Below are 26,259 nucleotides of genomic sequence, written 5' to 3'. Positions count from 1 at the left end.
GTCTTTGAAGGATTAAGAAAACTCACAGTTTTACAAATTGCCAATATACATTTTATTCAAAGGATATTTGCAAGCATATAAAAATCAAATTCTTGTGACTTAATAACAAATGATCTTGTATTGTTATCAAACGTACAGTGCAGCTGTAGTGCATAAAGCTGTAGACTTGATGGTAGAATATTATCTCATTGTTGTGAGTAGGAAAATTCTCTACATAACAAACACGTTTTGTATTATATCCAAAAAAAAAAAAGTTTTCTATTTATGTCTTTACACTGTACATTTATAGAGTGAATGATGTAATCACTGACTGGCCCAGGGTAATCTGATCCTAATAATCCAGGCTTTATTGGCTGATGGTGCACTTTTCTTACACTCTGTAATGACCGACACACAAACACTCTAGATATTACTTCAGCCATTCAACCTTGGATAACAAAGAGCTGCTCCTATAATGTACCGCACAGTTTTAAAAAAAATTTAATCAGAAGACAAAAAAGTATAAATTAGGTGCTCCACTTTCAGTTCACCGTCAGTTTGGTTCGTCAATGGGCCTCCGACAGTATGGGCAGCAGTTATGCTGAAGCACCAGAAGCTCATAATCTTCACTGTGAAACATCTGCAATAAACACAGCACGAGAGTGTGAGCAACTTCACAGGAAAATAAAGAAATAATTCAAAAACTTTGTTCGTCAAAGAGGAGACCAGGTGGTTAACACTGGGTTCTGCTAGCTGAATGCATTATAAACGCCGTACCTTGAAGCAGGTAGGACACATGGTAATGCTGACTTCAGGCAGCAGGGAGCGGAAGTATTCCCATTTGAGCGGCTTGGGCCAGCGTTTGATCAGCACGTCCCTCCTGCTCATGGCGCGCAGCACAGGACGACTCACCTTGACTGGGACAAAGTTTGAGCCCCCCTGCTGTTTATACACAAAAATGAACCATTATGGACTCTATCCTTTCACCCTGTCCAGCTGGCTTGCCCATTTGGCAGAATATTAATCACCTCATCTATTTTGTCCTTTTTCTTATTACCTCAAAGCTCATTTTGGCTGTAAATGGATCTTCCTCTTCATCGTCCAAACCCTCATCCATCCTCAAAGTTTGGAGATCTTATTGTGTTTATTTGAGAACATATAACCAAGGCGATGCACACATTTCACACATTTTGTTTACTTGTCGCATATGTCTTCAGTAATTATGTTTGCAGAGCAGGAAAACCCCTTACAAAATTATCCCCGAGAGACTTTTCTAAGAGGCAAAGTGTTCAAAATTAGCTGTGGCTGTCAGTCACTTCACGGCTCTGGAAGAACACAGCATACCTCAGTGCCCTTGAGTGTCTGCTGGCTAATGCAGGTTAATCCCTGCACTAGGGCTGTGGCTACGGCTCTCAGAGGGTTAGTGTCATTAAGATGAGACAGGAGAGCCTCAGTAACCCTATTAGCTCGAGAGCTAAGATGACTTAGTTCTGACAGCTTACCCACAAGTACAGAATCAAGGCCAGCGCAGACTAAACAGCTTCTTAGAACTGTCACAAGGCAGAGGAGAGCCACGTGCTTCATTTTGAGGAGATGTGCACTGTGTTACAGCAGGAATACAGATTTGCGGCACAGTAAAGGCTCAGTAGTTCTTTTATAACACATTAATAACCCTTGTTTGTCTATATATCAACATATAACTGATGATCAAAGGATACCACCATTGTCTATATCCTGCCATCGTGCAGCCCTCTGATCTGTGTGAGGAACTTCTAGATCAATAAGAGACAGAGCATCCTCATCAGAGATGTCTTCCTCCAGGTAGAACTGGACCAGCGGCAGCACATCTGTACAAAATAGCATGCGACATTTAAAAAAATAAAATAAAGCAAGCAGATTCCTTGGTGGCATATACTGCGCACGGTGTGTATGAGTGTCAGTGACCATATGATGAGGCGCAGTAGATGAAAGGCTGCCTGCAGTTAATGCACACACTCCCCTGGTTGTTCAGCAGGGGGTTGTTGGTGGAGCAGCGGTAGCACATCATGCCCTCAATCAGATCCTGCAGCAAACACAGGTGGTTTTAACCAATATGATAAAGGTCACAGCTCTAAAATTTCAAAAACGTCACATACACACACACCTCTTTGTCGTGGAAAGGTTTGGAACGAATGGTGAGGCTGCCCAGCTCTATAGACTCTTGGAAGCGTGAGGGAATGTGCAGCTCCTGCAGCTTCTCGTATGCGTACCTTGCAAGCTTATATGCACCAAGCTGTCGGCTCTGCTTGGCCAGCGCATATAAAGTGTTTCTATAATCAGGTCAAGGAAAAATAAACCTGGGGAAAATTTGGCACAGAATTACTGCTTTGTAGATATCTTATTCCAAATATTGTGGGCGTATTTATACTTGTGTTACATTAGCAGAACATCAGCTGCGCTAAGCCAGCAACACTGACTGCATGCCCAGAAAGTAATAAATTAGTTTGTTTGTAGGGTTTTTTTGTGTTTAATTGAGGAAGAGATGCTTATTTGTATTTATACAGAAACATATTGTTACTAGAGGAGCTCTGAGAGTGGCAACCAGAGGTCAATGAGTTGCAGCTGCAACAGCACTACAAAGGCACTTCTCCATCACCTAAAACTCAACATCGTTTCTGTTCTTGCCCCTCTACCCAGCAGCTCTCGATTCTCCTCCTACACACCCAGTTTTGTGACTCTTGATCAGCGCACGTCCTATTGTGGAGCTGTTTAAGTGCAATTTTGTGTGTGTGCGTGCAGTGTTTTAAGTGTTGAACCAAGTTGAATGCAATTTGCTGAGACTATAAATCCAAGTTCAAAGTTTTTGGAACATTTCAGCTTGGCCACAGAGGATTGCAGCTGCTCGGCCTGATTTCCTCTTCCAAGGCTGCGCTTTCCTTCCTCATTCCAGAGTCCGATGTGTGCCTACATGGATTTGCCCATGTGGCTGTGGGTGTACGCGACCGTGTATGTGTGTATTTGTTCAAATTAAAACGTACTGTTCAGTGTGTTTTTGTATGCATACTTTTGCACAAAGTTCAGCAATCAAAGCACTTGTTTAGATAACACAAAATGTGTTTCTTGCTGGCATCGGCTCCTCCTCCCCATCAACACCCCTTTTCTTTCTCTCAGCAGCACTTTGGTTTCCGGAGTGGCGCCAACTCTCCTGATTTCTCCCTACGTCTATCTATTTTCCACCGCTCTATCTTCACTGCCTCTGCCAGTTGTGATTTTAGAATGGTATGTATCTGTCGCACAGAGTTTTCCACATTAAGAGGCCCCCATAATGCTCGATTTTCTAAATATTTGCTGAGATCTAACACTACATTAAGTCCATTTTCTGAAATGTTAGGATACACTTTAGAGATGCCTGGTGGTATGTCCTTTGTGAGGTTGTTCAGGAGGAATCTGCAGATGTTGAAGAGCGTGTCTGGCATGTGAGAACTGAAGGGCTCATCCTACAGATAAAGACAGTTAAAAATATACACATGTAAGTTTAAGGGGTCACAAAGTGTTAGAAATCTCAGATGAAGGTTTTAAAAGCTCCATTTCCAACTTTTTTTCCCTTCATCTTTTAACCTGATCTAAAAGCAGCCTAACCACTCAAAGTGCCTCATTCCTTCTCAAAGTACCCTGAAGGAAAAGATGCATTTTCTTAAAAAAAAAAAAATCACTAACAGCCCTTTATCCCTATAGTTGATAGTTCAAATCTATAGTGCCTGTCTGGGAGAGTTAAAATGAGATATAGAGGTTTCCTGCTCTGGCCTGGATCACAGCGATGCGTCTCTGTTGCAGGGGTGTGACCATAGCAGAGCAAAAAGCTGAAACAACAAACTGAGAACGCTGACACAGGCCAGGTCACCCATACAGGGCTCATAAGCAAGAACTGCTTGTTTGAAAGTAAGTTAGAGCTGCAGGCTCGGAGAAGAGGACTGATGGTAATAGAGGTCAGGGAGGTTTCAAAAATCTAATAATGGAGGTTCCTTCAAGCTGATATTTCCCTTCAATAAACTGCAACCTGACTGCCTTTAATTCTCTCTTTTGTCCCCTGCCCAACACCCTCTATGAATATTTTAATTTCTCTTTAAACCCTGACTCTCTTGGATTGACATAATCTTGCAGAGCCAGACCTAATTTTGTCAAATACACAGCAGTCTGGATGAATTTGAGTATAAAAGTTGATTCAAAAGTAGGCAGAAATCACAGTGGACTGTTAGAAAAGTGAGAAAATGCAGAAGGAACTTTGTACCCAAACTATCTATCTAACTACATAGTAGGTATTGTTTCCAAGTACGCACAATCTGACAGCTAAAAAACAAAGTCGTCCTTGTTACTTAAACACCGATTCACAGTTGTCTGCTTATGTCTATGCAAAATGAAGACTTAAGGTGTATCATATTCTTACCGTGTATCGCTGGATTGAGCGATACACGTGGTAGAGCTCAGCGAGATGCTGAAAACGTTCAAACTTCTTCAGCATTTCTCCCCTCTGTTCTTCACTTTCTGATTCACACAGACAGTGGTTAAAAGAAAACAAAATGCATTATGCATTACAGTAAAAATGAGTTATGGCTGGTTGCTCTCAAGATACCTGTACATCTTACCTTTGGCAATATCTAGACACTGCATAGACAGCATCCAGTAATAGTACCCTGCATCATTGAACCTGTTCTCCACTACTGCATTCTGGGTAAGCTGCTCTAAGACTTTCACGGCCTCATTCTGAAGTCCAGCCTTGTGAAATGCTGAAAAATAAAAGCAGAAAAGTGGTAAAATACAGACTGGCTGCTCTTGAGGTAATGCTGAATTTACAGAAACAATTTAAAGCATAATTGTTATTTTATGTTTGGGGACACATGCAATTAAGTCCATTTAGACAATGACACACTTTTTGTAATTGAGCCTGTGGACACCACCACAGTAGATTTAAATCAAACAATCGAGATGTGACCGAAGTGCAAAATTTCAGCTTTAATAAAAACATTGTGTTACCTGTTTAAGAGTTAAAACCATTTTTATACATATTCAACCGTTTTCAGAGGGTCAAAATGAATTGCAGTTTCACAGCGAGGTGAGACATTTCCCTTGTTATTCCAGGACAAAATAATCAGATAAAAGATCTGCATTGAGTCCAAGTGTGCCGCTTTCATTTCGTAGCTTATGAGTTTCAAAAAGATGCCGATGCAAGTGAGAGAAGCCATCATTAGGCTGTAAAAAAGAAAATAAACCTGTCATAGAGAGCGATAGCAACAATGTTAGGAGTGGCCAAATCAATAATCTGGTTCATTTTTAGCACAAATGACTTCACTGACCAGTTCATCAACACCAAAAACGCCTGAAAGACCACAGAAGGAAAGTGCATGTTGACAGAATTATTTACATGGTTAAGAAAAACAACTTCACAACATCTAACTAAGTCAAGAACACTCTCGAGGAGGTGGGCGTATCATTTTCAAAGTCTGCAATCAAGAGACGCCTTTGTGACTGTAAATACAGAGGGTTTACAACAAGCTGCAAACCACTGGTTACGCTCAGGAACAAGAAGCAGTGTTATGGCATGGGCATGTATGGCTGTCAGTGGAACTGGGTCACTAGTGTTTATTGATGATGTGACTGCTTAAGTGTACAGGACTATAAACTCTGCTCAGATTCAGCCAAATGTTGAAAAACTAATCTGACAGCTCTTCAGAGTGCAAATGGATAATGACCCAAATCATACTGCAAAAGCAACCCAAGAGTTTCCAAATGGCATGTGAGAACGGGAATGGCCCAACAGTCACCTGATCTCCCAAGAGAGAATGTTTTTCTTTTACTGAAGACCAAACTGAAGAAACGAGCACGAGTGTCTGTAGTAAAAGCCTATCAGAGCATCTCAAGGGAGGAAACACAGCACTTGCTAACGTCCATCAAGATGTGACTGGAGCGCAAACTTTCAGCTTTAATAAAAATCTTTCATTACCTGTTTAGGATTGAAAACTATTTACATATTTTTTGGATGAGTTTCTCCCACTGAAAATGCTACATCCACATGAACAGAATTAACTTTTGGGCATTTATATATTTCCATCCATCCATCCATCCATTCTCTTCCGCTTATCCTTTTCAGGGTTGCAGGGGGGCTAGAGCCTATCCCATCTGTCCTTAGGGTGAGAGGCAGGGTACACCCTGGACATGTCGCCAGTCTGTCTAACACATAGACACAGACAAGCATTCGCACTCATTCACACCTATGGGCAATTTAGAGTTACCAATTAACCTAACCCCACTAACGGCATGTCTTTGGACTGTGGGAGAAAGCCGGAGTACCCGCAGAGAACCCACCCAAACATGGGGAGAACATGTAAACTCCACACAGAAAGACCCCGGCCTGATGGTGAAATTAAACTCAGGACCTTCTTGCTGTGAGGCAACAGTGCTAACCACATTGCTGCAAATTTATATATATATATATATATATATATATATATATATATATATATATATATATATATATATATATATATATATTTGTTTTAAATTTTATTTTATAGGCATTCATGGATTCCAAAAAGTGTTCAACCAATTACTTTCACACCTCTGAAAATGGGAGTATGTATAAAAATGTCTGTAATTTTCCTACTAATCTGATGAAACTACATTCTATAGAATTACATAACATTATTACAGCCAAGAAAAAAGAACTGCAAGTACATTATAGGACATACACATTTGTAAACTCACATATTACCTAGAGTATTTAACAAGAAGTGCCATCCCATTTCAAAAAAAACAAAAAAAAAAACATGCAACAACTAGTACCAGTCCTTTCCAAGCAGGACGGCAGCTTCTTAATATGAAACGCCAAAACATTTTGACTTTAAAGCCGTAATAAACATGACCACTATCCTTCATGTTCCAATCAGAGGGTAATTAGAAACAGCTTTAGGGAGTCGACCTCAGTAATGACCCTGCCCCTGCAACCACAGCAGGGGTCAGGCTGTATTATGGCAAACATTCATCAGTCTAACTGAATAAAAACCACATTCAGACGCTGATGGTTACTGTTAGTAATGGGCGCACACTCCTCCCCCTCCCCCTTACAGAAACACAAAAACCAAGCTGACAAGGTTGCAGAGCACAGCAGCAATTGTCAGAATCTTTTAGCCAGAGCTCCCATGCAGACAACTACAGCTTACATTGTGCTGTTAGCAAAAAAAAGATAACAACATTATCTTTTGGGGACATACTGAGAAGCGTGTCTGGCAATAAAAGACAACTTCAAATTTAAGAAATAGGAAATGCTTAAGGTACGATGTACTTGAAAATCTTGTTGAACCCTTGGGAGTACTAATCAGAACCTGATTTTGGTACCAAGTGAGCTCCAGCTAAAACCTCCAGAATATATAACAAACAAAGTCACCTGAGTTAAGCAGAGTTAAGCATTTCTTAAAATGTTATTTATTGAGAAGTCCCAGTGCAGTGGACAGGAGGCAGGCCAGAATTTGACACATTACAATCATTAGTAACACAATACTAAACTAAAATACACACAATCAGCAAAACGCATGACCACAGGCAAGTTTCAGTACATCCAGACCTGCTCAGTCATGTACTCCATGTGGAGACAGGCAGAAGAAGATTATGTAGAAGAGGAAATATGCCTGCTGAGATCATAATTATAAATCTATGAGCTGATTATAACTATGGTTACAGTTGGTAATCATCATCAGAGCTGCTTGTAGTACTGGTGATTAGAGGCATGGAAGCATGTCATTCAGTTAACAGGCAGCCCAGCTCTGTCCTGCTATGCTTGAGCAAAGAGGATCATGTTTTACAGTGGATATAGAGATTCTCAAGGAAGTAGTGAGACATTTCAGTTTTTGGAGCCGGCCTTGCTTTATTACTTCCATATGTAAACACTAGCAGAAACATGCATTGCAGAAGAAACTGTGACATAAGTCCCCCCTCTCCCACTGGCTTACTAAAAGCAAAAGTGAAATCCTGCTGGTGGTGTAAAAGCTCACCCTTTTGAGCCTCCTCGAAACGGTCATTTTCAGCCAGCCACTGGGCGTACGGCACAAAGACGTCGTTTTTGAACTGCGGATGTTTCTCCACCAGTGAGAAGGCCTGAGACAGAAGACAGAAGACAGAAGAAGCATTATATGCTTGTGACTGCCTGACTTGTGTTTTTAGTCCCACATATAGAGAATAACGCTGGACTCGCCTGGCTATTTATGGCTCTACTCCACTTACCGCACATTTTCCAAACACGTTACCTTAAGTCCAAATACTTCTTCGCCATTATTTATTAGCCGAGAACAATGAAAATTGCATGAGCTAAATTGATTTCACACTCAATTAGAACTCCAACTGCAGGTCTCGTGCTGTTCGAATGACAGTATAAACTGTAAAGAGCTGCTGTAGTGCTTCGTGGACACATATCGCCTATCACGGTGACTAATTAGCTCAATGTCCTGTGGCAAAATCTGAGCCAAGAATCACACAGCAGTCATACCATACAGTAAAGGAGAACAAATGTGTGTTTCAGCCCTTTGAGCCCATTCATTTAAAGAAATACTTTGTTTTAAAGAAGAGTGGGAGCAGTGAATAGCATCCATATGGCCTATGCTGTAACTCAGTCTGTGGTGCCGTCTGGCTCGTCTTGGTGTCCACCACCCCGCCCCCTTGAAGCACATAAAGCCTAGTAGTTCTCTCAACCTCTGCCTCCCTCCCCTGCTCTTTCTTCTCTGTCTCTCCCTCTCTGAGGATTAAATATTCCAAGAAGACTTCAACAGACATAACAGCAAGAATCATGTGATCATGATTTGATGTTCTGTTTTTGGCTCTAGTGTTTCAACATGCAAATCGCCAATGTGCATCTCTGTAACGCCTTTAACTCGATTATAGACTGCAGATGGATTAAAGAAATGCAATATTTTCTTCTTGCCATGATCCGCCTTGATGGAGGAATTTGATTGGAAGCAGAACAGAATTTAAAGCTGATACTCTTTCACTGCAGTAGTGTTTTGAGCTTCTCACTAGCTAATCATCATGTGGGCATGGATTCAGAGAAATCCAAAGCTGGATGATTAGCTCTGGAGTGTGTGTGGCTTCAGTTTGTCAGTGTAGAAAGAAATCAGGCAGACATATTATCTTATTGTTTGCTTTCAGTTGTGGTTACTCTGACAAATAAAGTGTACTTTTCTGAGGATCCCTGCAAAATTGAACAAACCCCAAATATGGAGCAGTGTACTTTGTGGCTTATAGTGCAAGTGCTGCAGCAGTTTATTAAGTGCAGCCCTATATGCTTCACATTATATTTATGTGATTGTCTCAGGACTTTATATATATATAAGTTATAATAAGCTGAACAGGTGTGCGTAAGTGTGTCAGACCTCTTCCCAGTGCCGAGTTTCTACATGCAGGTGCACCAGAGCCTTCAAGTCCCCCATCTTAGAGTAAGTCTCTGAGGCATAGCCATGGTGTTTCAGCCTCTTAAAGTGGAGTGCACATTTTGCTAGCGGTTCGCGTTCAGCCTTGTCCAATTTACGGGCGATGTCGATCAGCCTGGGTGAGAGAAGACAGGAATGAGCACACAGAAAGAGGGCGGCAGAAGATGAACCCTGCTGTATCAAACTATGCTCGTGACCCCAGAAAGAATGTGAATCAGTCAGGGTCACGAGCTGAATCTGAGTCAGGCTAAAGAGCTCGGACTATGTTCAACAGCAGTGTCAGTTGCGCTGACCCACTGGTAGCACCACAGGACACTTACAGCGTGCAGAGAGCGGGTCAGATGGAGTCAGCAGGGAGTTCTGACATGCTCACCAGATATCAATTTGCCTGGTTTTCAACAACACAGACACACAGCACACATTAACAATAATGGATGTATGATAGAACCTTAAAGGAGAACTCTTATGTTCATTTCCAGCTCCATATTTTTATCCTTAGTCTCTACTAGAGTAGCTTTGCAGGATCCACAGTTCAAAATAATCCTTATTTATCTAATAATAGCCATTTGTGCCGCCTCACAGCTCATCAGTTGTCTGAAATGAATGGTTAAAGACAAATGTCTTCCTTCTTTAAGCAGCAAGTGGGTGGACTGTTCACAATCAGAGTCGTCTCCCTGAGACAATCGTGTAAGGATACTGGTTCTCATTGACATCATACAGATGTAAGATCAGTAAACTCCCTAAAATAAGCAGTTAAAGCAGTTTGAAGTCTGAGCTTTTGGCTTACAGGGATTACCTGTACATATGCTGACTTCATTACTATTATTATTATTAGTATTAACTTTGGCCATGTTTACTACAAGCATCAGCCATTGTAACAGTATATATAACGGAAGATGAAGAAAAGCACAGTAAGTCCCATTTAATGGAAAGGTATTTGTTTCTGGGAACATGTTTAGCCCTCATGGCTTCCCCTTCACATATCTGGCTCTAATGGCCTGTGACTGAGACTCATGACATTTACTGGACGTTTATTATTGCTGCCTTGTGCTATTAAATTAAAACACAAACTGCAACTTAAACTTCAACAAGTCAAATTAGCAGTCTCTGTATCTAAATGGACAATGCTGCTCTGTTATTGTATTTTGTCCCATCATCATTTCACTAATGATAGAGCACTCAAGTAAAAATAAAAAAGTACTGTGCACTGTGAAAAAAACTCTTCACTGATTTCTTCAGGACCTAGACTTTATTGTAATCTTTTTGGTCTTGAGTAATAGATCCCCAGGTTTTCTGACGTTTTCTTTGGATAATGGCTGCTTTAACACTCATTTTTAGTCAGACCTTGTGCCTGACCATTTTCAGAGGAATGTTTTGCTTTTTATTGTTGTTGCTGTTAAGCCAGTTAAAATCTACCCATGAATCATTCTAGATTAAAAACAAAAGCTATCTAACTCACGGGATCTACATCTAGACATAACAGACAAATTGAAAAAGAACCCATGTTAAATTGTACCTTTAGGCACTTTGTTACTAGCAGCCTGTTGCAAAAATACTAAATTTCTTCCCCATTTATTTATTTCAATCTATGAAAGAAATACTAAATATAGCACCGTTCGTCAGGGTGATTCCAAAGAGCTGTTAGACAAAGAAATTGGCATATCTTAGCACGGTGTGCCTATCCTTGAAAAAATTTGAGGATACTGGACAAGTGGGCAAAGAAGAAGCAGCTGGCCTAAAAAAATACTACAGTAGATGAACAGTATTTGAAAGGCATGTTCTTATGAAACAAGAAACAAGTTCAGCAAGAACCTGAAACCGGACCTGAGAAATGTACCTGGCAAGATCTAGAAAAAGACAATGTATGCCAAACTACACAAGAACTGGACTGAAAGTCAGTGGCAACAGGTTTTATGGAGTGATGAATCCAAATTTGAAATCTTTGGTTTAAGTCATCGTCAGTATGGCGGGATCGTCAGTATGGCGGGATCGTCAGAGGCGCAACAATGTGTGTCTACAGCCATCTGCAAAACATGTTGGAGGCTCAGTCATGGTTTGGGGCTGCATTATCAGCCAGTGGTGTTGAGGATCTTGTCAAAACCGATATAATTACAAGCACAGAAAAGTACAGTCAGATTGTGATCCACCATGCAATACCATCTGGAAATTATATGATATGCAGTAACTTCACTTTTCAGCATGACCATAATTCCAAGCACACTGCCAATGCAGTAAAAGCACCTGAAGAGAAAAACACATATTGGAAGACTATCAGCCATGGATTAGCCTCCTCAGAGCCTGGACCTCAATATTACTGAAGCAGTGCGGGATCAGCTTGAACAGAGAATAGAACAAAAGGATGCCAACATCCAAAGAAGAGCTTTGATTGTCCCTCAAAAAGCTTGGAGAACTATTCGTGAAGACTACTTTAAGAAATTACAAGAAAGCGTGCCTAACAGAGTTCAGGCTGTGTTGAATAAAAGTCATCATACCAATTATTGACTTTCATACTGGTTAGAATTGTACAAATGCTGTTTTTGCCTTATAGCTACATTTCCATGTCTGTTTAAACGTCTCACTTAATTGCTGCATTTATTTCCAATTTTCTAGCAAAAGAAAAGGTAACTTGGGGTAGGTGGCTCAACAGTTTTGCCAAACCTAGAAAGTAAGGTGATGGAGAGCTCTGAGAATGTATGTAATGAACATTTATAGCATATTAACTTATTTTTCTTTCTGTAAAGCTTTGAAGCAGAAGAATTAGATCTAGGAAAGGTTTAAATTATATTTCGAAATCACACACATATCAAAAATGGTCGTTTTAAAGAAAGTTAAACAGGAGCAGCAGGATTTGAAAATGTTTAAGAGACTGACACCTACATGTCTGCCCAGCCGTGTTCGCCTATAATGTCTATAGCTTTGAGATGTTCTCCTGCTGACAGGTACATCTCTGCTGCTGCCCGCGGCTCCTTGCTGCTCTTAGCCCAGTCTGCCTGCTTGGTCATCAGCATCCGAGAGCTCTTTGGGTCTGTCACTCCAACAAACTCCTGCAAGAGAGAGAAAGTTTCAAACTTTACATCACATTCAATAATTAGGAATTAAGATGCGCAACAACCAACAATGTAATGTAATGTCCAACAGTTCATCAAAACCAAATGCCTAACAGTAATCTGGGCGATATATTCGCCCATAGTCTTTTTGATGGGCGGAGCAATGTAATGATGCGCGGACTGATTTGCGCGTATATAACACAGAAGTCCAAACATGGACGAGCTAATTTCCCCAAAAAATTAGGGATGTCAGCGTTAACCCGGTCATCACGATGAACGCGATTAAAATTTTTGACGCGCTCAACCCATTTGGTGCGCAGAACAGACTTTGGACAAACTGGCGGAAATGCATTGACAGAGACATTTCAGTGATTTTGACTCAGTCTGCGCTCCAGATGGGTTAATTGTTAATCGCGTTTGTCGTGATGACGGAGCGTTAACGCTGACAGCACTAAAAAACTATAACGTAGCCAATTTAGGATTTTTTTATGGCTTTAAACCAAATGAAAGGGGTAAACCTAAGGATGTAACCAAAGCGGTGTGCTGCTTGTGCAGACGTATAGTGCGAGTAAAGTACTCAAACACGACTAACTTGCATGAGCATGTACGTGTCCACCATCCGGCTGAGTATGCTAGGTTATCACCAGCTTCTGCGGCTCCATCAAGCATTTGGGCGCACTCTGAGGAGGGTGCATTTGCTCGCAGATGAAAGAGGGTGCTGTTAAAGCAGTGCTATTTTTTATGTTGACTGCATTTATTAGCTCCCTCATTATTAGTGTTAGCAAAGGTTAAAATAACAATACTACAATCTAAATATCAGCAGAGCAAATCAATATGCTTTCATGGGCAAATAAATAAATAAATCGCCCGTGTAAAAACGATAGTCGATATATTCGTCCAATCGTCCAACCCTAATGGACAGAACCATGTGGGTCAAGTGTGAGACAGGAGGAAGCGAGTCACACAAACAGCAGGCAGCTACAAGGCCTTTCCCTCCGGTGTCCATCCTACCTAAAACAAACAGCCGGAGGGACCAGATGGCCACACAGCCACATAAATATACAGCAGCCACATCAAACACACATACAATCTGATACAAACTCAAGCACAAATATACATGAACAGTCATGGCTGTGTCATCTGCTCCAGCAATGCGAGTGCAATGGTGATGATCAAAAGTGGGGGCACCGCATGTAAACATAATAAAGCACGAATTTGTCTCGGCTCCAACTGACCCCCTCATCAAAGTGTCCGTATAGGAACAGACGCTCGCTTTATTTCTCTCCTTTTGTGCCCCACTTCTAACTGTAACTATATGTCGTACAGGGATATGTGCGTAAACGTTGGCCATGCGTGTGCAGATCAGATGATATATGTAGAGATTCTGATGATATATGAGGAGATGAAAGACAGATAGTAAAGGGGGGCTGTCTGAACACAGTGCAGGGCCCCAATTTGGCATAACTGCACATGCTGAAGAAAACCATATGCTCTAAATCCCGAAAACATGCAATGCTTTGCAGGTGTTTTTGTCTGTATCGATACGATATCTTATATGTAAGAGCATGTGTTTTAGTCAGTGATTTAATCACCTTGGCGTAGTCGAACATGCGCAGGTCAGTGTACATGCTCAGCGCTCTGGATTCGTGGCCAGTACGTTTGTAGAGCCTGGCTGCCTCGTGGAATTTCCCCTGGTAGGCGTAGACGTCTGCCAGAAACAGGTCATTGTCGTTCTCACCCCGCTTCTTCCTCTCCTACAAATCAGTCAACACAAACACTGAGTTGGGTGCTAAGACTAACAGTCACATATATTAGCATGCATACACACACACACACACACACGGTTATCCATGTGACTTTGCATACACATAGAGTTACACAAGACTGAAGGGTGTTGAATCTTCACAAACCTCCTCTGCCATCAGCCACAGAAATAACAAACACCATTTTTATTGAATGAGAGAAACACTTCTTTCCATATATAATAATTTTACTGACAAAAACAGACTGTCAAAAAAGAACATTTCCACATTTCACATAAGAACAAGCAGAAACACCCAAGCTATAACAGATTCTGCTCTGCTCAGCAAGCACATCATTAAGGATTTGTGCATATGCTTAGCTGTGCGCTTGCATGTCAGCGCGGACTCAACTGGAAAAGGTCAGTCGGGATACAGGTTCCTCCTTTGTTTGAGGTTTAAGTCTAGTCCAGAAAAAAGCCTTACAATTACTGACATTATTGTATGATGACAGTAATTATGATTCACTATTTAATGATGTCAGGATATACACTAGCCAGGAAAAAAAAACAGAAAAAAAAATTATAACCAAATTAGGCCTCTGAGGACTTAGTATTACCTCAATGCTATTGATTAGTTCCAGGTAGCGCAGATCTCGGATTCTAATGAAGGCCTGAAAAGGTGGAGAGAAAAGATTTAGTATAATTGCGTCTGAGAATCTGTTGCTTTGTGTTCTTATTTGCATTACTAGCTTCTTAAAAATTCTTCATCGCAGACTGATTAAGGATGTGGCTTCACTGTTGATTTGGCTAACTTTGGTAATGTCCACATTTTGACGTTAAGTGGTTGCAGTTAACATGATGAAGAGTAGGGTACTGTATATTTCTATTGCTCATTTTACTAGAAGTAGTAAATTGTGAACGATGGTAAGACCGGCCTCACTTAATCAAAACAATGTGTGTGTGTGTGTGTGTGTGTGTGTGTGTGTGTGTGTGTGTGTGTGTGTGTGTGTGTGTGTGAGAGAGAGAAAGAGAGAGCTGACCTTCTTGGCAGTCTCAAAGTCAAGTCCCTCCAGGGCTTCTGTGGCCAAATCCCTCCAGTCACTATCTGTCACACCCAGGCAGGCAATCTGGTAGGCCTCCTTAAACATCTTCCTCTCCAAGTACTGGTACATGGGTGCAGACTGGCAGGCCAACAACATCACAGTTAAAAGCATTATAAATACAAATTTGTGGAAAAGAATAGCCACAAACTAATCAATAAACAGAAACAAAACATCTTTACGAAACACTTTTTTTCAGTAACTGATATAAATTGCATCCATATATATCATTTCTTTCTTTGTAGTACAAATAAATACCATATTTATGATAAAAATGACCAGGATCGTGGCACGTGTTTCTGCAGACATGTAGAACTAATGCAGAGCAACAACAGAGGAAATTTAAAGGTTAAACGCATTTCGCTGGGACGCATTTCGATGAGTCACAGTACTTTTAACAGCATATTGTGGAAGAGAATGAAAAATATTACTTCTTTAATATTTAATATGCTTTAAAAAGCGTGTAACTCTGTGGCATTATGAACACTAATATAACAGCCAATACCAGGGTAAGGGTAGAGGTCAAAAGGTCAAACAGAGATAATATACTGAGATTTGAAATTTGACAATTGGAATTTATACTTGATACAATTCCAATTCATACGAGCCCAGTTTCATAAAGACTAGATGAATACTTTAGGAAGTATTAGAAATGACCTAGTAACATATGATGAAAAGCAAGAGCCATCTAACAATTTTAACCATCAGTTTCAGTTTCACACAAAATTACTACATTTTGACCATTTTTATTTCAGAAGCATTTTGGCTACAGACCTGTGCCACCACACAGAGCGCCATCACTGCTTCTAGACAAGAGCAGCCTGACAAGATAATACCCACCTGCGGCACCTCCACTGCAGACATGGAATACACATGGAGGCAGAATATCTTGGAGCCATTGTAGCCGACCATAAAGCCTTGCATCTTCTGCTGGTGTACAGGGAAGTTGCTAGCCTTGATATTAAGGTAGCCATTCCCAGAGAAGCACAGCATGTCCTCACACTGGGTGTTCCAGGCTACACTATTGGCATTAGGCTCCTGTAAGGAAAGCAAATGCAAGTACACAGGAATAATGAGGTCAGAGGTGACTGTGAAACACATACAAGTCTGGGCTATTGTAAACCTGTTCCTGTATTTAATGCAACTAATTGAGCACACATGCTCGTTTCCATTTTATTTCACTCCACTGCATCTCTGAAATGCAATTCAAAGCCCGCGAGGCTAGGTTCCTTCGTCACGCCCTTTCCACTGCCTGCTGACCTGAAAAAGTAGCTCTTTACTCTTGATGTCATAGACGAGGAGAGTGTTATGCTCATCCACCACAGCCAGTTTATTGCGGGAGGCGCTCATATCCAGGCAGCGCACTGACGTTGTTAGCTTCAGCAGCGTGATGGGAAACGGGTTGTCAACAAATATCTTTAGTATCTGCAAATAGAGAATAGAGAATCAGTTGTGTTGTAACTGGCTCCAGTAACGGATATACCAAAAAAAAAAAAAATGTTTTCTTCATTAAGACAGCAGTTTCCTTTATGTTCAAATTCCAGGAGCACTGGCATGTGAGCATGACTCCCACTTCTGTGGTTACTTTGTGTGAGAATGGATCTTCTTGGAGTACTCACAGCGCCATTCTTTAACCCTACGAGTAGGCCCTCTCTGCCTGGTGGACCACCAATCACTTTGATGTATCGAATTAGAGATTCCATCACCCATTCCTTTTCCCTCACACTGTTGAAGGACAGACACTGGAGTCTCTTCTCCTGCAGAAGAGCAGAGTGAGAAGGCTGAGGCTTCAATTATATTTGACAAATGGAGCGCTGACTGGTGCAGCATTGTCAAACGTTTCTGTTTTCATCGTTTCACAGTGTGTTAATCTCATCCTTTAAGCAATTCAAACATACTCGTAAATGTCTCACAAATCCTAAACACAGTGCTCTTTTAAGCATCAAAAGGTGTTTAAAGAAAGCAATGCCATAAAGATTAACAGTGATTTGATTTGACAGTGACATATACAGCACAGACCACATGAACACAGCCTGTTTATATGGTCTAAAAGTTCTTTTAGGCATGAAACATGAGTACGCCTGATAGAGAGATCTGAAGCACCTCTGTCACACACAGACAGATTTAAAAGGAAATAACCGCCGCATTACGGCCACTCCTCCTCCCTACCAGACTGTCAGACACACAGAGACAAGAAGCAGAGAGCAAACCCAAGAGACATCCGCTGGTTCAACAGACTATGGTGCCTTCCCCCTGATTCAACTGTCTTAATTTATCCAGTTTGAAGATGGTTGAGAAAGGGAGAGAGACAGAGCGCGCAGAGCACATGCACAGCTGGAGTCTTTTGCAAACTAGGCAGAAACATCTGGGGGAACAGCCATTCCATTTCTGGACTGTTTGGGCTTGAAGTAAATGTCTAAACATTGATTTACTGTGCTTTCATCGTATTAATAGCGCTCAAATGTCACTGCAGCCTCTTGCACAATCAAGTGTGCATTAGTGTAATTCACAAAGAACATCAGCCCCACTGGAGACCAGAGGAAGTATAACTGAAGGAAAATACACATACACACAGGCTCTGGCAGACGCAAGCAACTTTAAATGAATGTTTTTGTATATTTTGCCACTACAAAAAAAACTGCGGACCTCTATCTCTTCTGACCTGACACAGAATGATATGTTGGGAGCAGACGACCAGCAAGTTGCATTCAAACTTCCTGCATATTTTCTCCTTGACGCGGTAGTGCATGTCTGAGGAGTCGTCTGAATAGAGCTCATAGATGAGGATCTTCTCGGGCAGCTGGATGGCAAGACGGTTTCTATAGATGGCGATCTTCTTCACGAGCTCGCGACACTTGATTCTCACTGAGGGGAATAAAAAATTGAGATAAATGGGAAAGAGTAGTCATGAAAGGAGGGTGAGGAAGGTTTAATTATCTTAGCCAATGCATCCTGTTGAATAAGTTTGCCCTCAGTTTTTTTCCTTCAAATCCTCCTCCCTCGTTTGTGCGAGGAAATTAAACACTGTCACCTCTCATTTAAATAGAAAATCCTATTATAGCAAAATGTTCACCAAAACATTTGATATCTACTCATTAAAAAAGGCAGGCCATCTGCCCTTACATTAGATTAATTTTAATAATATGACAACAGGAAAATGACAGTGAATCCTGTTGAAGTTATTCATAATTTCATAAGTTTATCTCCCCAAATGCTGTCTGCATTACTTTGTTTGATCATCTCACTGTGAAGCTGCAAGATGTGCAAACAATTATTTTGACGAGGCATCACAATAGCTAGCCTATCTTAAACTCAGAAGCCTGTACACCAGAGCAAAAGCGCACCTTTTTGCTCAGTGATGAGATGCTGGACAATGACATCAGTCATGCTATCTCTGTAAGCGTAACGATCCTTGTAGAGACCATGAACTGTACTGAAGATAAGTTGGTAGCAGGCGATGGTCCCATCCTGGCAGCCCAAAACCTAGGTAAGAGACAACAATGTAGCAGTACATCCCATTAACACTTCTAAAAACAGACTGCGAGAGTGGGAAAATGTTCCTGTTGTTAAAGCCTCTACACGGCAGAACTGAGAGAATCTGCTAGCAACCAAATCTCTCCTGTCACTTTTAGTTAAACACAGTGAAAAGAAAAGCGGGGAAAGTGTTACTTTAAAATGAAACGGCTTGTGCATCTGTGCAGTTAAGGAGGCACTGTTAGAGGATCAAATGTCACCCTAAATGTCAAGTCAGAGCTCTGAGCGTGTTGCATTTGTCGTTTTTCTATCACAACACTTAAATAATGGCGTATGTCACAGTGAGAGCAATTTCTCTAGACATATGGCTTCACAAGCTGTGGACCCACCACAAAGTTGGAGTCAGGCTTAACCCGGCAAGTCCACACCCAGGAGTTCTGCTCTCCAATAGTTCCTAGCCGCACACCATCTTTTGTGTAGAGGGACGCCTGTTTATCAGAGCCACCCATCACTATATACTCGCCCTTAGAGAAGTAGCCGACGCAGCACGGGTCATAGGTGAGAGTCCTGTCTTTTCCAATCTGAAAGAGACAAAGAGAGAAAAGGACATTAAAAATAAAAATAAAACAAGCAGTTATTGCCCAAGGGCCCAGGCCGGCACTCCCCACTGTCTGGGCTTGCACACTTCAAAGTCCTCAGTACATTCAACCAATTCCTTTGAGTGTTCGATGAAAAGCCAGACAAAAAAGAAAGTGTTTCTCTGGTTTAAATAGCCTCCTTTGTATCAGCCTTCAAAGTCCATTTGCACAACATCATATCAGGTCGCCCCATTTGGTACATCTGGTTTTCCTCACTCTGGGATAAAGCTTCCCTGACGATCCATAGTTATTTTCTCTCATTGAGAACAATTCTTGGTGTTGTAATCAAAACAGCATGTTCAATAGATAAATAGGCCAATGACAAAATATGAGCCTAAGGCATAACGGCAGAGTAATGAACACTGCATATTTGTCTATAATTACGATATCGCCCACTGGGAATTTAGGAGGAAGGAGGAATTGAGAAGGGGGCATTAAAGCATAGCAGGACCACTTCCAATGTACTGTTATGGTTTCAATAGACCCTGACAGTCTGATTAAAACAGGAAACACTCCATAAAGAGTTTTAAATACGTTATATTTTGAACAAACAGACTCATTTTGTGATGTTGCCGTCGTATTGCTTTAGCAAGTTAGAGCACATATTACTGACAGTGTTTCAAAATGTTCTAAGTCTTTTGGTATTTTCCATGAAAATGTGTTTAGTCATGCATGTGTTTAGCCTTTTCAACAGTTAAAAGTAACAGAGAAGATAGATTAGAAACAAACATGTTGCGATAACAAGATACTGTATACACTGTATAGATATTACAAATCACCATGGTGTCTGTACACCGGCACAGGCATGATCTGGTGTCACCGCGTGTAATCAATGTTTTTTGAGATTTTGTGACAAAGTGACCAAGCTATTCTAGCAACGAAAATGAGCGAAAGCTTAATTTTATACACGACTACTCTTTTTTCTTTTTCTTTTTTTTAAATTGGTCTTTTTGTCTTAGGACTCGCCCAGCTTTCAGTGCATGGCAGCCATTTGATAGCTTGGATAAGATTCAACTCCTTCCCATGACCCTAAACTGTTTAAGCAGTTAAGAAAATGGATAATGGACAGTTCCTCGTGTGTTTATCATACCCACACTGTTTCTTTTATCTATAATAGTTAATCAAAAATTTTCTAAGTTTGTGGTTTTTAATCATTTTTATGCAAAACTGTTAGAATTAATCTTGTAAGTTAGCACCATCGGCAATCGGTCAGTGCAAAACAATACAATGTACTGATGACAAGTGGAAAATTACAATAAACTCAAAGCCTATATCATTACAAAAATATACATATGTTTCATTAATGACCCCCTATCCATTACCCGTAACATACCAATGGGCCTGTTCCAAGTCAAATGACCGATCCATAATAGAACATATCAATATACAAAGACTAAATGCCCTCACTCAGTCACTTAATGGTAACACCACTGGACAAGCCTAAAGGTTGGGATGGAGGGGAATGTCTACAGAAAGTAAAACTGAAAAGTTTATTTCAAAAATGAAAATAATAAGTCCACAGTGTCTAAATTAATAATTTCACATTTACTTTTGGATTCACATGGTACATAAAAACTCATGAGTAAAAGTTCTGTGTTTGATTCTTCATCAAGCACAAGCTCATCTTTATGTGGAGTGTATCTCTGTGTCTAAGCTATTAAGCCATGACATGATGATTAGTAAGTTATCAAATACATATTAAATACAAAGCCATACAATATGATAGTTTAGGGTAGGTTGTGACATTCACCTGTTTTCCACTGAGCTGATAAAAGGAGAGCTTCTGACCCCAGTCTGCCACAGCCAGAATGTCATTGTGCTCATCCCTGTGAAAACACAACAAAATGACTAGAGACATAAGCATTAATCACAAGATTCAGCACTGATGAGGCTTCTGTCATTTAAGTAATGATGACAGTGAAAAGCAGAGCAGCCAACCTTCAGCTAGGGGACACGGCGGTCACTCTCTCAGTGATGCAAAGTAATGGAAAGCCTTTTAATGTTAATTTTCCAGAACTGTTTTAATTCAGGACAGAATACAGCATAAACCTATGTACCTCTGCATCTATTAACCCTGAATCTCTGGCAGCTCTAGCAAACGCTGTTCCCTGACTGACCTCATGCTTTGACCACAATTTGATTACCAATTTTCCCATATGAGGCAACCCAGCAATAAAATCTATACTGTCTTTTATGGCTTTTATCTTTATCCTACTTCCCGCATCTTTTCACCTTTGTGTCGCCTTTTTCCCTTAATTGACCTTATCTGTGGTCCTGCATAGTTCTCATTGCTGTACTCTTTGCTTTGGCTGTAGGGGGAATCATAGAGCAAAGACAGCTGTTCCCAGGCATCATAATTCAGTCCATCATTGAGAAAGGTCCACCACTCACTGGTTGAACACTGCCACCTGCTGGCCCTACAAAAACTATTCACCTAAATAAGAAACCTAATTTTGCACAATTTGGGCTCAAAATCTTGGAAAGACAGTCCAAAAATATACGTGGCTATGTGTTAATCTGTGGAGACATCCTTCCATTTCTATAATAACTTAGGACTAACTTGGAGGGATTCCAGGCTATGGACCAGATAGGAGAAGAGGAGCCTCCTGGACGCTCTATTTTGACCTTCTCTTCCCCATTTTTGTTCCGAATGCTCACCACTCCATTCATCATACCCAGAGCAAGGTATTGCCCGTCGTTTGTCCACCTGCAAGCAAATGATGCACAGCAACATAAATGCACAAATGAAAATGTACTGCTGCTGCATAAAGGTTGCTGCTCCAGACTTCACTTACCCACAACATGTTATTTTGCTGCTCACTTTATGCTTGTTTACAGACTTTTGCTCTGGAGACCACAGGCCTAAAATATAAGAAGTTCGAGATGTTTAATTTCTCTATGTACTTACATTAGGGCACATTTATCAGAGTTCCCCACTAACGTGCACTCACCAAAGTCACCAGATGAGCAGGAGGCAAGCTGGTGAGTGACTGGGTTGTAGGCAACACACTGGATAGAGTCATTGTGACTACAGATAAACAAATAAAAGAAAGAATGATGGAGGAGTACAGACTGTGCACCGTGGTGTAACACTACAACTCTGTAATACTAAAGCAATAAGTAGAAGCGCTGCTTACGTATATTTTAAAATACCCTCCAGTTTAGAAGTCCAGATAATGATGCTTTTGTCTGCTGACCCTGAGGCAAATCTTTTACCTGCAGAAGAATGCACTACTGAGTAAGAATTAAGAACAAAAATAAGATGACTGACACAGAAAAATGTAGTGAAAATCAATTTAGTACCATCTTTTGCATAAGCCACACAGTACACTATGTCTTTGTGTCCTTTTAAAGGCTGAATAATACTGCCATCTGTTGCATCGTAAACCTGGAACAAAAAAAAATAAGGTGAAATTGAGGTGAACGATGAAAGTATTCTCTACATGTTTGCATTTTTAGGCTAAAGAAAAAAGAAAAGCCTTACCAGGACACGAAGCCCTGCAGCAATTATGAGTTGGCTACCATCTGGTTTGAAGGCGAGGTCATAAACGCTGCAGGAAAAAAAACAAAAGAACAGATCCGTGTTGAAATGGTTTTTCAATAAATTGATTAGTTCACGAGCAACAGCTATGAGGATCCATTCATCACTGAAATCATATAATGGAGGTTCCCTGTGGAGTTTTTGACCTCTAGCAGTGCCATGGAGTTGGATTTTACAAGGACGTTATTGCTGTGTGCCAAAGTGCACACAGGGAAGGTTTTGCAACCCTGCAACTCCGTTGAAGGTTTTGGAGGAATTCACGAACTTATGAGTGAAGATAAAGCCAAAACATGTCACTGCAACACTGTGAATTAGTAAATATGTTGTTAAGAAATATGAAAGAAATATTAGAAATATAGATGTTAAGAATTCTGGTGTAAAAAAAAAAGGATAAATAAATAAAAGCACTGAAAAATCCGATTTGTATGAAGAGGGAAAACATTCAACAGTTTTGCTAGATTGCAAGGATGCACACAATCTGTTTCAGTGTGAAAACACTCACTGTGAAGCATGGAGAATAATGGCTTCCAGTTTCATAAGTGTGAGAATTTGCAAGTGTCCAATGTTTCTTTAATGCGTTCTTTCAGCTGCAACCTTATTTCCCAAGTGGTCACCACAGCGGATGGATCTGCATATTTGATTTGGCACAGATTTTATGCTGGATGCCCTTTTGATGCAACCTTCCCTCCCTGATCTGGGGTTTGCGACTGGAATTAGGAGTGAACTAGCTTGGGACCTCCAGTGTCTTCTCTCAGTATTGAACTAGGGAATTTCTTTAATATAGCACACTGACATTTTCTCTTTTTTAAATTTTGGATAGACCAAATAAACAAAAAAACATAAGATTCAGAGTTTGAGGAAACAGAGGACATCTTTAACAAGGACAAACAAGTGCAAACAAATCAAACCAAATGTTCTGAAATTAACAAATTCAAGGCTTTTCCCTAAATGAGATTTTGCATTCCTCCAACTATTTCTATAAGTGGGGTAACATTAGCTGAGCATAAGTTACATTTTTCTAATGTATGCAATTTAGGCAGAAGCAGGAAAATACTTACATTTCTGTTGATTCTGTTACATAAGGTAGCTCAGACACTTTGCCTTAACTATATATTAGTTGTGCTTTGTGGATAATTATCCCCTGAAAACACCTTTTTTAATCACATTTTAGGCTTTTATGTGTGAAAATGGGTTAACAACAGTAAGTAACAAAAATTAAAAACAGTAAGTGGGAGCTGCTCAAAATCACACATGCACACACAAAACATACAAAAAATGTTTGCACCTAACAACAAGGAAAATCACGCGTCTCCATCCACTCCACCCTGTGTGTGCTCTCTCCTCCACCTCTTTTGTGCACTGTCTGTTGTTTTGGATGGTTCACCCCAGATATTTAAATTGGTCCACCTTAACTACTTCTGCTTCTTGAAAACTTGTTACACCTATCTCCCTCTCAGTCACACACATGTATTCTGTCTTCCTTATACTGTCATTCCTCTTCTTTCCAGTCCGTACCTCCAACTTTCAAAGCTCTCTTGCAACTGCTCCCCACTCTCACTATTTATCACAATGTTATCTTGTCAACAAGGGGCTCAAAGACAATCCCTGATGTAATTCCACCCTCACCTCGAACCCATCTGTACCACATAACTCGCCACTGTCACACTGTCCTCATACATGTCCTGCACCACCTTCACATACTTCTCTGCAACTCCTGGCTTCCTCATGCAGTACCTCAGTTCCCTTCCTGCCAGCCTATCATATGCTTCCTTCAGATCCACAAAGACACAGCTCACGTTCTTCTGACATTCCCCATACTTCTCCAATCAACACTTTCAAAGCAAAAATCCCATCTGTGGTGCTCTTTTGTGGCATGAAGCCATACTGCTGCTCACTGATCATTACCTCACTCTTTAAGCTACCTTCAACAACACCTTTTCCCATAGCTATGGTATGGCTTACGAGGCACACTTGTTCTTAAAAATCAGTACCACTTCTCCATTCTTCAGGCATCTTCTCACTCTCAAAGACTGTGTTAAACCATCTGATAAAAACATTCACTCTTTTACTTGACTATATCCAGATCAATTGTACTTACGTGCATAGAGTTTTGAGCCAGGAAATTAAAACCTTTATAAATAAAATGAATAAAAATCCCTAGTGGGTCCACTGGGGGTAGGGACACCAACAGGTGTCAAACTTTAGATGGACTGGACTACGTCTTTGTCTAATGTCATAGTGAAAAATGTGAGTGATCTGTGGCTCAAAATTAATTGAATCATACCACCAAAAAAAGTTAACTTCCATTTATGCATATAAGAAGTTGGAAATATCTCATTTAAAACTACAGCATGTTTTTATTAGAAAACAAATAAAGCTGTTAAAATGTTTCAAGTGACTTCTCAGCATTATTAACATATCCCACACTGTCTCACTCAAACACAGTTATCATACTAAGTATACAAGTCCTGCTTTTGCCTTTTTGGGGAGTCATATTTTTCCTATCCAGATACAACCATCTATCCAAGATGACTCCTGCAACATATCAAGTATTGTAATTTGATCTGATCATAATATAAACTTTTTAGTGGGCATTGCATCATTAGAGTATTGTGAGTTACTCTGTGATTTCCATTCTCCCTCTGAAACAGCACAAAAACATCTCTCCAAACACCTACTCGGATTTTGTTTTTTCGGGAAGTCTGATCTTTTAAATGCTGGACTAAACAGAACTACCTTGATTCCTGACAAGAATGTAATGGGAAATAATGGAAAATAAGTTAATACCTTATTTAAAAAGACTGTTTAATAAAAATATGTTATTAGGAGCACGCAATTCTGCACAGCACCCAAAATAAACCGTAATGAGAACTAGAGATCATACGTCTATGATTATATCGGTTACCAAAGAACCATCATAAGCTACTGTACTTATGGAAAATACATAATGCACGACATCTAATATGAGAGCGATTTGAAAGATGGTGATAACTGAATAGCCGCGATGCTAAAGCTAGTTAGCAGGCTAACACTAGTTTACATAGCAACCACCGTTGCTAACCACCTAGCGTTACATCTGAGCATCGGGACGAGGCTGACAGCGCAAACCCTAATCACCCAGATTCCTACCATTGCTCACGGATCGTTTCCTTCCATGCTAGGACGGCTCTCATTTCCGCTCTTTAACTGAAAAAAGCACCAAAGGCTCTTTTGTCAACAGGTTGCTGCAGTTCGCTTGGACCTTTTTTCCACTCTGTACCGTTTCTTGTAGCGAGTAGCTCACAATGCGC

General features: G+C 40.6%; 1 protein-coding gene across 1 annotated transcript; it reads right to left on the bottom strand.

Annotated features, from left to right (window-relative positions):
- Positions 1–75: 75 nt before the first annotated feature.
- On the bottom strand, positions 76–26,259 carry ift122 (intraflagellar transport 122 homolog (Chlamydomonas)). The gene is made up of 29 exons (XM_063464059.1): positions 26,099–26,259; positions 22,913–22,979; positions 22,732–22,816; positions 22,566–22,644; positions 22,380–22,456; positions 22,224–22,290; positions 21,989–22,135; positions 21,179–21,254; positions 19,180–19,371; positions 18,661–18,799; positions 17,979–18,181; positions 16,936–17,073; positions 16,577–16,741; positions 16,157–16,354; positions 15,257–15,397; positions 14,834–14,887; positions 14,068–14,229; positions 12,306–12,472; positions 9,372–9,543; positions 8,001–8,103; positions 4,602–4,742; positions 4,403–4,500; positions 3,355–3,455; positions 2,123–2,288; positions 1,924–2,041; positions 1,698–1,826; positions 1,037–1,113; positions 757–921; positions 76–619 (listed from the first exon to the last, which is right to left on the bottom strand). The coding sequence occupies exons 1-29, from the start codon at positions 26,140–26,142 to the stop codon at positions 533–535; spliced, it is 3,558 nt and encodes a 1,185-aa protein (XP_063320129.1). The 5' UTR covers positions 26,143–26,259; the 3' UTR covers positions 76–532.

This window comes from Pelmatolapia mariae, linkage group LG20 (assembly GCF_036321145.2).
Source record: "Pelmatolapia mariae isolate MD_Pm_ZW linkage group LG20, Pm_UMD_F_2, whole genome shotgun sequence".
Classification (NCBI taxonomy): domain Eukaryota; kingdom Metazoa; phylum Chordata; class Actinopteri; order Cichliformes; family Cichlidae; genus Pelmatolapia; species Pelmatolapia mariae.
Note: the sequence above shows the minus strand (reverse complement) of the source record. Positions and strands in the feature narration are given on the sequence as shown.